At 46.6% G+C, this 12,414-nt stretch overlaps 5 protein-coding genes across 5 annotated transcripts in view; 1 reads left to right on the top strand and 4 right to left on the bottom strand.

Annotated features, from left to right (window-relative positions):
- Window positions 1-76, bottom strand: part of LOC137912263 (receptor tyrosine-protein kinase erbB-4-like) — a 119,363-nt gene extending 119,287 nt beyond the window's left edge. The window contains exon 1 of the mRNA XM_068756613.1: window positions 13-76. Coding sequence (XP_068612714.1) covers window positions 13-76 — 64 coding nt within the window. The remainder of the gene's footprint in view (window positions 1-12) is intronic.
- A 1,424-nt stretch (window positions 77-1,500) lies between these two features.
- LOC137912125 (receptor activity-modifying protein 1-like) lies at window positions 1,501-4,892 on the top strand. The gene is made up of 3 exons (XM_068756478.1): window positions 1,501-1,693; window positions 3,006-3,144; window positions 4,470-4,892. Exons 1-3 carry the CDS (start codon window positions 1,639-1,641, stop codon window positions 4,723-4,725), a joined length of 450 nt encoding a protein of 149 aa, XP_068612579.1. The 5' UTR covers window positions 1,501-1,638; the 3' UTR covers window positions 4,726-4,892.
- A 293-nt stretch (window positions 4,893-5,185) lies between these two features.
- On the bottom strand, window positions 5,186-6,930 carry LOC137912126 (malonyl-[acyl-carrier protein] O-methyltransferase-like). Its single transcript, XM_068756479.1, has 6 exons — window positions 6,823-6,930; window positions 6,579-6,739; window positions 6,278-6,491; window positions 5,616-5,719; window positions 5,357-5,494; window positions 5,186-5,273 (listed from the first exon to the last, which is right to left on the bottom strand). Exons 1-6 carry the CDS (start codon window positions 6,928-6,930, stop codon window positions 5,186-5,188), a joined length of 813 nt encoding a protein of 270 aa, XP_068612580.1.
- A 584-nt stretch (window positions 6,931-7,514) lies between these two features.
- On the bottom strand, window positions 7,515-8,792 carry LOC137912142 (uncharacterized). Its single transcript, XM_068756494.1, has 6 exons — window positions 8,685-8,792; window positions 8,441-8,601; window positions 8,162-8,375; window positions 7,926-8,023; window positions 7,709-7,846; window positions 7,515-7,625 (listed from the first exon to the last, which is right to left on the bottom strand). The coding sequence occupies exons 1-6, from the start codon at window positions 8,790-8,792 to the stop codon at window positions 7,538-7,540; spliced, it is 807 nt and encodes a 268-aa protein (XP_068612595.1). The 3' UTR covers window positions 7,515-7,537.
- Window positions 8,793-9,322: 530 nt separating this feature from the next.
- On the bottom strand, window positions 9,323-11,627 carry LOC137912133 (putative methyltransferase DDB_G0268948). The gene is made up of 6 exons (XM_068756485.1): window positions 11,353-11,627; window positions 10,297-10,457; window positions 10,008-10,221; window positions 9,787-9,869; window positions 9,569-9,706; window positions 9,323-9,485 (listed from the first exon to the last, which is right to left on the bottom strand). Exons 1-6 carry the CDS (start codon window positions 11,458-11,460, stop codon window positions 9,398-9,400), a joined length of 792 nt encoding a protein of 263 aa, XP_068612586.1. The 5' UTR covers window positions 11,461-11,627; the 3' UTR covers window positions 9,323-9,397.
- Window positions 11,628-12,414: the final 787 nt, after the last annotated feature.

Raw genomic sequence — 12,414 nt, 5'->3', positions numbered from 1 at the left:
GGGCAAACTCACCTGACTGCGCTGCGCCCGCCCGGATCACCGCCAAAGTGACGAGGAGGCAAGCGGGGAAGTTCATCTTTGTTAGGTCCCGGAGCTCACATGTCCAGTTCAGATATCCTCGTTTTCGTGCACACACAAAATAAAGACGCAAACACGAACAACCGCGCGCGCCCAGAAGCAGCGGAGAGCTTTTACGCGCCGCGCGTCGCTGAGTTTGTTTGCCCGGTTTCCACCGCGGTTACTCTGAGCCATTTACTCCTCACGCCGCCCGTGGCTGCGGGGGGGCGGGGGGGGGGGGGCGTGTGTGTGAGCGCGCGCGCGTGAATGTGTGCGTTCCTATGGAAGGAGAGGTTCTGAATACGCCCTCCTTTCTGTGACTGACATCTCATCCAGCCACTTCGCATCGCCTCTCCTGATTGGCTCCTTGGCTTCTGTCCACACACCTGTCCTGGGGGGGGGGGGGGGGTGGATTCAAATCGGAGATGGGGGGGACACGAAAATGTGCTTTTTATGATCTTATAATGATCATGAAGTCATATTTTTTTAAACTTTATATCTTAATATTTACAATTACTGAGCGATGTATGACTTAGAAATAAACTTCTTCATGGGAATGTTGAAGATACAAACTTGATAAAATAGAATACAAATTAAAAAAAACACCCGGGTGGTGTTTATTACTGATTCTTTTAAATCCATTAGAATAATTTGTGTCTCTTGTGTTTCTATTTAAATCCATCGCTCCAGCCAGTGGGGGGGGGGGGGGGGGGGGGTCAACCTGCAAATACCCTCCGGCAGAAGACACAGCCTATAAACCTTCATGATGCTGGCCTAATGGCTCTCCGGTGATGGGAATCGCTCCAGCAACAGACTATTTTCAGGGCCGTTCATTTTACAAGCGGAGGAGGACCGGCGTGGTGAGGCGAGAGGGGGGGGGGGGGGATATCGATTTGTGATCCGTGTCAGGTGAAAACTGGAGCATAAAGAGGCTCGGGGATCAGAAATGACTCCACAGCCTCTTTGTTGTGCGCAAAGAGCGAAAGGAGCCTGTACGGGAAGAGAGGAGGTCCATTTAGCGTCCTCTGCTGCTCTCTAGGGGAATCCTGGAGTATCAGTCGATGCATGGATCATGAAGCTTGTATTTTCCGCACGTTTTGTTCATGACGTCACCAATTCAATAAAAAAAACAGATTAACCAGTTAAAAACCAGATCATCTATTTTTAGGAGCATTAAAGATGGACTTTAAAGATTTGACGGGTGCCCGAAAATACATATTTAGGCCCGAGGGCCTATCGATTCATCTCATTGATGAATCGATAGTAACTCTGTGGCTTTGGTGTGACTCCGTTTGGCCTCCTGTGCGCGCAGCTCGACGCGTAAAGAGGAGGGCGAGCGGGCTCAGATGACAGGCCCGGGCATGGCTATGATTAGGCCGGTCGCTGCGCAGTCAGGGGACTTTTACGCACGGTTCCTGTTGACACCACGAGCCACTCCCGAGTCACTGGTAACACTGTGGTGCGTTTCTTGGTCACTCGCTCTGGATATAGGACTTTGGGGGGGGGGAGGATGAGAGACGCGCGGCTGAGCTCTGGGGAGTGAGCAGGGCGCGTAAAAACGTTCCGCGGTTGGCGCTCAGCATGGCGCAGGAGCGCGCGTGGCTCCTGAGAGCAGGGCTTGTGTTGATTATAGCAGGTGAGTGTTCGTTTTTAGCTTTTATTGGCTGTATTTGCAGGTTTTAAATTGTTTTTGAATCAGAGATGTTTCATAGAACTTAAATGTCTGCATTGTTTTGTTAATTAACCCGGATATAAAAAGCTTTAAGCTACAAACTGCACCCCTCAAATCTACATTTTAATCTGACACAAGGTCAAAAGTTTCAAGTATCACCATTTACATTTACAATCGATGCAATTCATTTGTCCTTGAACAACCTTGGGTTACAGCACAAAATATATACGACAGAAATCACATTTTGAACAAAATATTCATGAATCGGCATTGCTTATCGATGAAATGCACCCAGGAAATAAAGGCGTGACATTATCCATCAGTGGCATCAAGCTCCCTTCATCCCGCTGGAGCACAGCTTGGAATGCGATTCCATACAGGTCTCTGCAAATGTGGCGGAATTCAAGTTTAAAGATGCATGAAATAGAAAGCCTGTTGCATTGTGGATATTCAACAGGTTATAAACCACGGAGAGGCTTCCCGATTACTCCGATAGGTTCACACACCGTAATCTGGGTGAAATATGAAGGAGGCGCTCTCAGAGCAACGATATGCACCCGGAGAGGAGCCGGAATGGGAGTCTGATGTGCAAATCATTCTTTTAACACTCCCCTCTCTTGGCAGGCTTTTAAAAGACTTCTGTCAGCATCGCTCTCGGAATGGAAGCGCATGGAAATCGGGCCGTCGCGCTAGAGCGGCTCGACTAAACACGAGTGACGTCTAGAACTTGACGGATCGTGCAAAATTCATGAGAAGCAGTTGTTCAAATCCATAACTATCGAGTGCCAGAATTCCAAGCGAGCATGCGTGGCTCTTCTCCGACAGATGGCCGCTCTCTTCACCCAAAATAAATAGGAAAAAGGGTGGCGGCGAGGCCGAGGAGTGGCGTTTGTTTAGCTGAATGGAGCCCCGTTTCTGCACCCCTGCGTCCAGCCGTCCAGTCTTCCGTAAAAAGCGTCTCGCAGCCTCCTGGATCCGGCTGAGACAGAGCGAATATAATGGCCGCGCTATTGGCTCTTATCATGCCGGCGCAGGCTTGCACCCATTTCAATCGTGTAGCGACGACCTGTTCATTCCACCGGTTGGAACCCCCCCCCCCCTCCTCTGTTGCACCACATTCAGCCGAGTCCTGCGGGACGCATGCGGCCTGACATCTAGGAAGTAGCAGCCAAAAAACAAGGGAGAAAAGAGTCTCGCACGCATCCCCAAAGGTCGAATCCTTTCCCTTCCAGTCATCTCTTCTCGGCTCTAACGCCGCCTCCTCTTTCGTCTGCAGCTCTACTCCTTCCATCGGCATCTGGCTGCGACGGGGGCTTCTACGAGAGGACGATCCAGGATCTTTGCCTCGCCAAGTTCGACTTCGACATGGGGGGTCTGGAGCGAGGCCTGTGGTGCAGCTGGACGGACACCATGGAGTGAGTTCACCCACTGGGTCACACAGAATAAGGATCTCCACCTTTTCTGCGACGATATGTTGCACCTTCAACCTCTCTTTGTAGATTTTTGCCTTTTGGACCATCCCCGACGCAGTGTTTTCCACCACATCTCTTACTCACAGCCTTTTATATCAGCTGCACATGAAATGTGTGTGCGTGTGTGTGTGTGTGTGTGTGCCAGAGAGATTCTGAGCAGTCCTTTCCAAACACTGAAGATGAGTCAGTCAGGGCGTGAAAAGAGCTGCAAATCCCACAAGACAACCTTGTGTCAAAACTATGATTTCCCTCCTGGATCGCTGTCCTCTCCTGGTCCAGCACCACATAATTGGTGATGCAGTTTGGAGTGTGTGTGTGTGTGTGTGTTACGTCACAATGCTCAGAGATATGATGTTTGGCGGCATCGCCGAGGCCCGCTGGAGAGCCCACAGTTAAATTATGCAGAATGGAAAAGCCAAGGAGGAGGAAACCAATTTAGCAGCTCCGAAAATTAAAGTCGAGTGAGTTCGTTTTTCCGACAAAATAAAGATGGGAACTTTCCCAATGCGCTTGAAGTAAGATTTGTGAACAGCTGCTCCTGAAATCGGAATGCCGAATTCATCAATAATTAAATGGAGTCTATGCCAATTATTTACTCTCAGGAGTTTTGTAATCACGGCCTGATTCGGTCTGGTCTGGAACAGTCCTTCCGAAAATCTCCGGCTTTGGCTTCATCCACTCAACATTTACGGAGCCTTGCTGCAAAAGATGCAATTTGCTTCAGGCCATTTGAGCAAACTCTGAGCACCTGCACCCATGTAGGCGGGGCAAAGCCGATTATGGCGTCACTGTGGGCGTCGAATCTAAATGGTGCTTCACACAAAATGTAAAAGGACAGGTATTTAAAACTCTGAATTTTCACAAAAGCCTATGTATAACTCAAGGGATCCAGATTTGATCCCTTGATTGGACCACAGAGCAGTTGTCCACTTGGCCTTCAGCTATAGTTAAGCACGGGGGGGGGGGGGGGGGGTATCTGGAGAGCTGGATCTGTCCCGGTATGGTATGCATCACAGGGCGGCTATATTTAGCCGTGTTAAGCCCACTGGTAACTCGAGATCCTGCTTTTTTTCCGACCAACAGGTGTCCTTGGTCCCAGGAAAAGGTCGTTTCAAAGGCACTTAGAGAGACGAGTTCAAGCTGGACTTTTGTGAAATAAAAAGTTTACTTACTTACTTAAACTTCACCAGTATTTGTTGTGAGGTTTGACTTGCCTTATTTTTTCCTGCGTTGTTCAGATAGACCTGTTTGGGTGTCGCCCTCTGCAGGATTTACGAGGGATTGACCAACTGCACCTACCAGGTGGCCCTGAGGGTCGACTGTTTCTGGCCGAATCACATAGTCGACCGCTTCTTCACGCAGATTCACAGGATCTACTTCCACGACTGCGCTCTGACCGGCAGGCTCCTTCGCGACCCGCCGGCCAGCGTCCTCGCCCCGTTCATCGCGGTGCCGGTGCTAGTCACTCTGCTCATGACTGCCCTAGTGGTGTGGAGGAGTAAACGCATAGAAGGGGTTTTATAGACTATAGAGCCTGACGTTTGAAGCTTGTACATAAGTATTTTCAGCTCGCTTTGCATGTTGTGCTGAGTGGATGAACAGGCTGTGCTACTTCCTTATAAATATGCATTTGAGTGATTGTGTTTCACCCGGTTTGACTTGAATTATGGAAAATAAACTCTCATTTTTAAAACAAATATGACTCACCAGAATGTTTATTTTTTCTAATCATGAGAATTTGGCAAGAAAGTAATGAATTCATTGAAATTGACAGAAATCTGAATGCCTATAAAGGTCGACTCAAGACCTTTAAGGTGTCAATTCACTATTATTTTACATTCTTACCGATTGGCAGTCCCCAAAAACATGAAATGCATAAAAGTAAAGAATCATTAAAATTCTGTGGATGATCCGATTGTATTCAAGACATTTTAAGGAATAAAATTAACTTCTTTTTAAGACATCTTTAGGACTTGCAGACGGATCAAGGTTTGCACGCCAGCCAGTAGAAATACTTCACAACCATGGTGACCTCTGGGTCAGGAGAAGAAGCCTTCATGGCCGACAGCAGCCTAAGATGGAAGAGTTTGAATAAAGTTTAGAATGAATGAATGACCCGTCAGATCTTTGGAGGAGACAGAGGACGGTGTCTCACTTGCTCTTGATGCCACTGGAAAGACGTTCAGCCTCAGTGGGATCCTTTTCCTTCAGTTCCTGAAAGTAGGTCGTGCTTTCAATTATACCCATGAATCCACTCACCGGTGCAGTCCTTCTTATGCATAGAGGGTTGTTCCTGGACACAAAGCAATAGAACAACAACAACAACAACAAAAAGGACGCTGAATCAGAACCTCACTACCAGGACTCCAGCTTGAGAAGTATGCTGAGTTTATGGTAAAGTGTGAAACGCTCACCACTCTTTGTCCGGGTATGAGCAGGAGCCAAACATGTCTAAGTACATGTTTGCATCGCTCACGCCTAAATTCGGATCCCGGGCAGGAATCAGGGCAGCATAATACTAGTAAAAGCAAACAAATAAGCAGACAAAAAAACAGCAATGTTTTCATTTTGTCTGTTTGGGGTAGAAATAGGTAGGGATAATAATGTAGCGATCACGCAAGATCACGTGAGGCGCAATGCATCATGGGAGTGACTGGGTGGTGCTTTTGGCACCATGAGTGAGAGGGGTGTTGCGTTGAATGTCCCATGCGGGATCCGTGTGAAGTCGAGTCGTCCTGTGTCACAATAAAGGCACTTGTTGACACAAGCGCAAGTCCAGTGTGGTTCTTCTCCTCGAGCTCGCTACGATAATAATAATTATGACTCATGTTTGTGTTGCTGGCCTGAAGCTAATTGTGGAATGATTAAAACGAACGGCACAAATTGCACAACGGCGAGAAATGTCTTCAAGGTTTCAAAGAAGAACCACAAACGAATACTACAATTATCCTAGCGGCCTGAGAGAATGAATTAAAATTGTCATAATTGTCTTGACATTTCCATGAGGATCTGCAATGAACCGACATGTTATTCCTCTACAGGTCGAGGTAATGAAGGATCTTTATTTCGGACGCACCTCTTGACAGATCTTATTGAGCGTGTCGGAAACATCTCCATACTCCAGCTCCATGTCGATGCCGTAGCTCACTACAGCGAGGCAGCCTCCGGGCCTCAGCACCCGATCGGCCTCCTGGAAGAACTTCTCCTGGTCGAACCAGTGAACAGCAGCCACGGCCGTCACCAGGTCCACCTCACCAGAAACAAAGGGCAACTCCTCTGCGGGACACTGCCTGGGGTCCAAGGGTTAGAAATGCAATAGTCAAATATAAAATAAAAGACAAAACGGTTTCTGTGGAGGTCGCAAAGTCCAATCTCACCTGTAGGTCACATTTGCAGGCTTTTTATTTGACAGTGCCATCTCCAGCTGGGCGGCGCTGACGTCTACGCCGATAACCTGGGAGAAGTGCGGAGCCAATAGGGTGGTCATTTGTCCAGAACCGCAGCCAACATCGACTGCAAGGTTGAACCGTTTCAGTGTCTGAAAGGGAAGGAGGTAAAATATGTTTACCTCTGACATCATCAAGTACATACTGTAAGTCACACTGATCAAATGAATCAAACCTTTTTGTGCATGAAGGTCGTAATCCTGTCGACTACTTCGCGAGGTGCCACCCTGTACTTCAGGTAAGCAGCAGCGTGATCTCTACCCTCAAAAAGACGCTGAGCCATGGTTCAGGGAGCTGCTGGGAGCTGATCTTTGGTTCCTCCGTTCACTACTGTTACTGATTACATACAGCTAACTGTATGTATGCTTCATGCCCCACCAGCTGCAGAGCTGAGCGAATCACCTTTGTCTTTGATCTGTGTGTGGAATGAAGGCTCCTCCTCTTCACGAATAAGAGCCTTACAGTTGAGTCGATGTTTGTCTTTTGGGTGGATGGGTTTAATTTGCTAACAAGCACCCATGACAGTTGCATCAAAATTACAATATATGTTTGCTGACAGGCATGAATCCCTCTCATGCCATCAGCTGATTAGTTACAACTATTTAATTGTGAAAGTGCCGAAAACTGTCTGGAAAAATTAACGTCTTGACTCCTGTCATATCAAAAGTAAAGGGGTTCAGAAAAGAAAATGTGCCCGTCCTCCATCAGAAAACTAATCTGCTGATGTGGTCCCATTCAATTCCCCCCCCCCCCCCCCCCAAAAAAAAAAACACATGGAATGCATAAAAGTAAAGAATCTTCACATTTTGACGGAAGATTAAATTTTATTCAAGACATTCTAAGGAATAAAATGAACTTCTTTTAAGACATCTTTAGGACTTGCAGACGCATCAAGGTTTGCACGCCAGCCAGTAGTGATACTTCACAACCACGGTGACCTCTGGGTCAGGAGAAGAAGCCTCCATGGCTGACAGCAGCCTAAGATGGAAGAGGTTGAATAAAGTTTAGAATGAATGAATGACCCATCAGACCTTTGGAGGAGACAGAGGACGGTGTCTCACTTGCTCTTGATGCGACTGGAAAGACTTTCAGCCTCAGTGGGATCCTGCTTTTTGAGGGTCTGGAAGTGGGAAGTGGTCTCAATCATGTTGATGTATCCACTCACTGGTATAGTCCGTTTTATCCTTAGACAGTCATTCCTGGGAAAAAACAGGAAGTTTGTCCCACTTGACTGACTGATGCTGAAGGAAAAGCTTGACGAGAGTCTGAAGAACTCACCACTCTTTGTCCGGGTAGGACCAGGAGTTAAACATGGACCTGTAGTGTGCCTTTGTATTCAGAACCATATCTTGGAGTGAAAGCACGGCAGCATGATACTAACCAACAAGAGGGGGAAAGGAATAAAGTTTAAACTGTCATTGTTCGTAATTTATTTGAGTAGTAGGACGAATATTTGGTCGAATCGATGAAGATGTTGGATTGAAACAAATTAAGACTCTTTATTTCGGACGCACCTCTTGACAGATGTCATTGAGCTTGTCGGAAACATCTCCATACTCCAGCTCCTTGTCCATGCCGTAGCTGATTACAGCGAGGCAGCCTCCGGGCCTCAGCACCCGATCGACCTCCTGGAAGAACTTCTCCTGGTCGAACCAGTGAACAGCCGTCACGGCCGTCACCAGGTCCACCTCACCAGAAACAAAGGGCAACTCCTCTGCGGGAGACTGCCTGGGGTCCAAGGGTTAGAAATGCAATAGTCGAATGTAAAAAACAGTCGCAAAGTCCAATCTCACCTGTACGTCACATTTGCAGGCTTTTTATTTGACAGTGCCATCTCCAGCTGGGCGGCGCTGACGTCTACGCCGATAACCTGGGAGAAGTGCGGAGCCAATAGGGTGGTCATTTGTCCAGAACCGCAGCCAACATCGACTGCAAGGTTGAACCGTTTCAGTGTCTGAAAGGGAAGGAGGTAAAATATGTTTACCTCTGACACCATCAAGTACATACTGTAAGTCGCACTGATCAAATGAATCAAACCTTTTTGTGCATGAAGGTCATAATCCTGTCGACTACTTCGCGAGGTGCCACCCTGTACTTCAGGTAAGCAGCAGCATGATCTCTACCCTCAAAAAGACGCTGAGCCATGGTTCAGGGAGCCGCTGGGAGTTGAGCTTTGGTTCCTCCGTTGACTACTGTTACTGATTACATACAGCTAACTGTATGTATGCTTCATGCCCCACCAGCTGCAGAGCTGAGCGAATCACCTTTGTCTTTGATCTGTGTGTGGAATGAAGGCTCCTCCTCTTCACGAATAAGACCCTTACAGTTGGGTCGATGTTTGTCTTTTGGGTGGATGGGTTTAATTTGCTAACAAGCACCCATGACAGTTGCATCAAAATTACAATATCTTTTTGCTGACAGGCTTGAATCCCTCTCATGCCATCAGCTGATTAGTTACAACTATTTAATTGTGAAAGTGCCGAAAATTGTCTTTAAAAATTAACGTCTTGACTCCTGTCATATCAAAAGTAAAGGGGTTCAGAAAAGAAAATGTGCCCGTCCTCCATCAGAAAACTAATCTGCTGTTGTTTCTGCGGTCCCATTCAATTGTCATTTCCCCCCCAAAAAAGCACAAGGAATGCAAAAAAGTAAAGAATCTTCACATTTCAATGGAAGATTAAATTTTATTCAAGACATTTTAAGGAATAAAATGAACTTCTTTTAAGACATCTTTAGGACTTGCAGACGGATCAAGGTTTGCACGCCAGCCAGTAGTAATACTTCACAACCACGGTGACCTCTGGGTCAGGAGAAGAAGCCTCCATGGCTGACAGCAGCCTGAGATGGAAGAGTTTGAATAAAGTTTAGAATGAATGAATGACCCATCAGACCTCTGGAGGAGACAGAGGACAGTGTCTCACTTGTTCTTGATGCGACTGGAAAGACTTTCAGCTTCAATGGGATCCTGCTTTTTGAGGGTCTGGAAGTGGGAAATGGTCTCAATCATGTTGATGTATCCACTCACTGGTATAGTCCGTTTTATCCTTAGACAGTCATTCCTGAAAAAAAACAGGAAGTTTGTCCTGACTGACTGATGCTGAAGGTGAAAGGAAAATCTTGACGAGTCTGAAGAACTCACCACTCTTTGTCCGGGTAGGACCAGGAGTTAAACATGGACCTGTAGGATCCCTTATCTGGGAGTGAAGGCAGGGCAGCATGATACTAACCAACAAGAGGGGGAAAGGAATAAAGTTTAAACTGTCATTGTTCGGAATATTTTTGAGTAGTAGAAGGACTATTTGGTCTAATTGATGAAGATGTTGGATTGAAACAAATGAAGACTCTTTATTTCGGACGCACCTCTTGACAGATGTCATTGAGCGTGTCGGAAACATCTCCATACTCCAGCTCCATGTCGATGTCGTAGCTGATTACAGCGAGGCAGCCTCCGGGCCTCAGCACCCGATCGACCTCCTGGAAGAACTTCTCCTGGTCGAACCAGTGAACAGCCGCCACGGCCGTCACCAGGTCCACCTCACCAGAACCAAAGGGCAACTCCTCTGCGGGACACTGCCTGGGGTCCAAGGGTTAGGAATGCAATAGTCGAATGTAAAATGAAAGACAAAACGGTCACAAAGTCTAATCTCACCTGTAGGTCACATTTGCAGGCTTTTTATTTGACAGTGCCATCTCCAGCTGGGCGGCGCTGACGTCTACGCCGATAACCTGGGAGAAGTGCGGAGCCAATAGGGTGGTCATTTGTCCAGAACCGCAGCCAACATCGACTGCAAGGTTGAACCGTTTCAGTGTCTGAAAGGGGAGGAGGTAAAATATGTTTACCTCTGACACCATCAAGTACATACTGTAAGGGTGCTTTCACACTGCACCAAGAGGACTCGGTTCATTTGGGGTGCAAATTCCTGCATTTATATTTAGTTGAAAGGTCTGCGTTCACACCGTGATTTCTTCACGAAACGAACTTTCGCGGCCCCGGCGTGGCTGAAAGGGGCGCTCGTCGATTGGACAAAGTAGAAGGGGAAGTCCCGCCCTCCCTCATGTTTTTTTTTTTGAGTGCGCAGTTGCAGCTGCTGCTCATTCAAGGAGGAAAGATCACTTTGTTCTGGCCTAAATCACAAATGTTACACAACGCTTGTCGTTTTTAACAAAGACAAAGTCGCTGGGGATCCGTAAAGTCTCCGGCTCAGTCCGGAACAACGGAATGAAAAACTATCGCGCTGCTGAACAGCCCGCTCTCCGCCCCGCGCTTGCCTGCGTAAAAGCGCCGTGGCGCTGCGGGGAGAAGTCGTGTCAGTTACCGGTGATAAATAGCTGGTTCTGAACAAAAGATTAAAGTATTATAACGCATATTTAGTCAATGAAATCTACACACAGCGGTACATATTTCACCACTTTTCTTTTTTTGGGTAACTGAGCTTCCCCTGCAGAGCAGCTTGGAGTGCGCGCTGTCCTTCCTCGACCGGAGACGTGCCGCGTAGCGTCACTACGTGCAGCTGATCCATGCCTTTGCTCCGCCGGATGGAACCGAGACACTCCTTTTCAGGCGGACTTTTTTGATCCTCTCCAGAGTCCGGATGCGCGTTCTCACTGGCCCAAACGGAGCAGATCGCCCGAGGAAAGGAACTCTGGTCAGTTTAAAAGGGCAGTGTGAAAGCACGCTCAGTCGCACTGATCAAATGAATCAAACCTTTTTGTGCATGAAGGTCGTAATCCTGTCGACTACTTCGTGAGGTGCCACCCTGTACTTCAGGTAAGCAGCAGCATGATCTCTACCCTCAAAAAGACGCTTATCCATGGTTCATGGAGCGGCTGGGAGCTCAGCGTTTATTCCCCAAGAAGCAACGTAATCAAAACAGGAAGAATGTGTTGTCGCTCATCCAATCTTTTAACCTTATAAAGCCTGAACCATGAAACAATTGGCAGAAGAATCTAACGTTTTGTAACTCGTGTTTTTTAACCGTCTGACAAATTTGCACAAACAAATAAATGAAAAATGAAAAAACTGTAACAGATGGTTCAAGGTTTGTTATAGTAATACTTCAGTAACCATGGTGATGCCTGAGATCTGAGGAACTCACCATTCCTTGTGTGGGTTGGGCCAGGAGTTAAACTTGTCATTCAGGACAGGGCCGTAAACTCAACCTTTGATCAGGAGGAGGAGTTAAATATGTCAAAGGTCAGTTTGGCAGAGCTCAATCCAAAGTTATGCCTTTGGAAAGGAGCCAGGGCAGTAAAAAACGAATCAGAAAACAGGTTTATATAAATAAATATTTCAATATAATCACCAAATATGCTAAATAAGATGTTGCAGGTCTGAAAACAAGACCTAATTACTTTGAACAAATCAATCCGAGCATTGGGGAAGAGGAAAAGGAGGAAGTAAAGTAACATACTTGTATATTAAAATAACAATAATATTTAAAAATCAGAAAACGTATTGACAGCTAAAATTCAACCACAAGCAAAAATAACAAAGTCTTAAATCTGTCTTCTGAAAGAGCTGATGTGTGAAGGAAGGCTTCCTTACGTTGAACAATATCTCCCCCTAGAGGTTGGTTTTGTTACTACACCCCTCCGGAAACGCTTCTACATACTTCCGGTGTACATGTTTACTGTCTCCTTACAGTTTTGCGCATTGTGATATTGCAAATGTAATCTTTACAATTCTGTGGATGAACCGATTTTATTCAAGACAATTCAAGGAATAAAATGAACTTCTTTTAAGACATCTTTAGGACTTGCAGACGGA

This window comes from Brachionichthys hirsutus, chromosome 24 (genome assembly GCF_040956055.1).
Source record: "Brachionichthys hirsutus isolate HB-005 chromosome 24, CSIRO-AGI_Bhir_v1, whole genome shotgun sequence".
Classification (NCBI taxonomy): domain Eukaryota; kingdom Metazoa; phylum Chordata; class Actinopteri; order Lophiiformes; family Brachionichthyidae; genus Brachionichthys; species Brachionichthys hirsutus.
The sequence above is the reverse complement of the archived record's forward strand: the minus strand, read 5'-3'. Positions and strand labels throughout refer to the sequence as shown.

Excerpts from the sequence above, each read along its gene's own strand:
- LOC137912142 (XM_068756494.1), bottom strand. The coding sequence starts at position 8,792 with ATGGCTCAGCGTCTTTTTGAGGGTAGAGATCATGCTGCTGCTTACCTG. Across the intron at positions 8,376-8,440 it reads CCTGCAAATGTGACGTACAG|GCAGTCTCCCGCAGAGGAGT; the intron begins GTGAGATTGGAC and ends CTTGGACCCCAG. Across the intron at positions 7,626-7,708 it reads TCCAGTCGCATCAAGAGCAA|GCTGCTGTCAGCCATGGAGG; the intron begins GTGAGACACCGT and ends CTTCCATCTTAG.
- LOC137912133 (XM_068756485.1), bottom strand. The coding sequence starts at position 11,460 with ATGGATAAGCGTCTTTTTGAGGGTAGAGATCATGCTGCTGCTTACCTG. Across the intron at positions 10,222-10,296 it reads CCTGCAAATGTGACCTACAG|GCAGTGTCCCGCAGAGGAGT; the intron begins GTGAGATTAGAC and ends CTTGGACCCCAG. Across the intron at positions 9,486-9,568 it reads TCCAGTCGCATCAAGAACAA|GCTGCTGTCAGCCATGGAGG; the intron begins GTGAGACACTGT and ends CTTCCATCTCAG.
- LOC137912125 (XM_068756478.1), top strand. The coding sequence starts at position 1,639 with ATGGCGCAGGAGCGCGCGTGGCTCCTGAGAGCAGGGCTTGTGTTGATT. Across the intron at positions 1,694-3,005 it reads GCTTGTGTTGATTATAGCAG|CTCTACTCCTTCCATCGGCA; the intron begins GTGAGTGTTCGT and ends TTTCGTCTGCAG. Across the intron at positions 3,145-4,469 it reads AGCTGGACGGACACCATGGA|GATTTACGAGGGATTGACCA; the intron begins GTGAGTTCACCC and ends CGCCCTCTGCAG.
- LOC137912126 (XM_068756479.1), bottom strand. The coding sequence starts at position 6,930 with ATGGCTCAGCGTCTTTTTGAGGGTAGAGATCACGCTGCTGCTTACCTG. Across the intron at positions 6,740-6,822 it reads CGACCTTCATGCACAAAAAG|ACACTGAAACGGTTCAACCT; the intron begins GTTTGATTCATT and ends CTTCCCTTTCAG. Across the intron at positions 5,274-5,356 it reads TCCAGTGGCATCAAGAGCAA|GCTGCTGTCGGCCATGAAGG; the intron begins GTGAGACACCGT and ends CTTCCATCTTAG.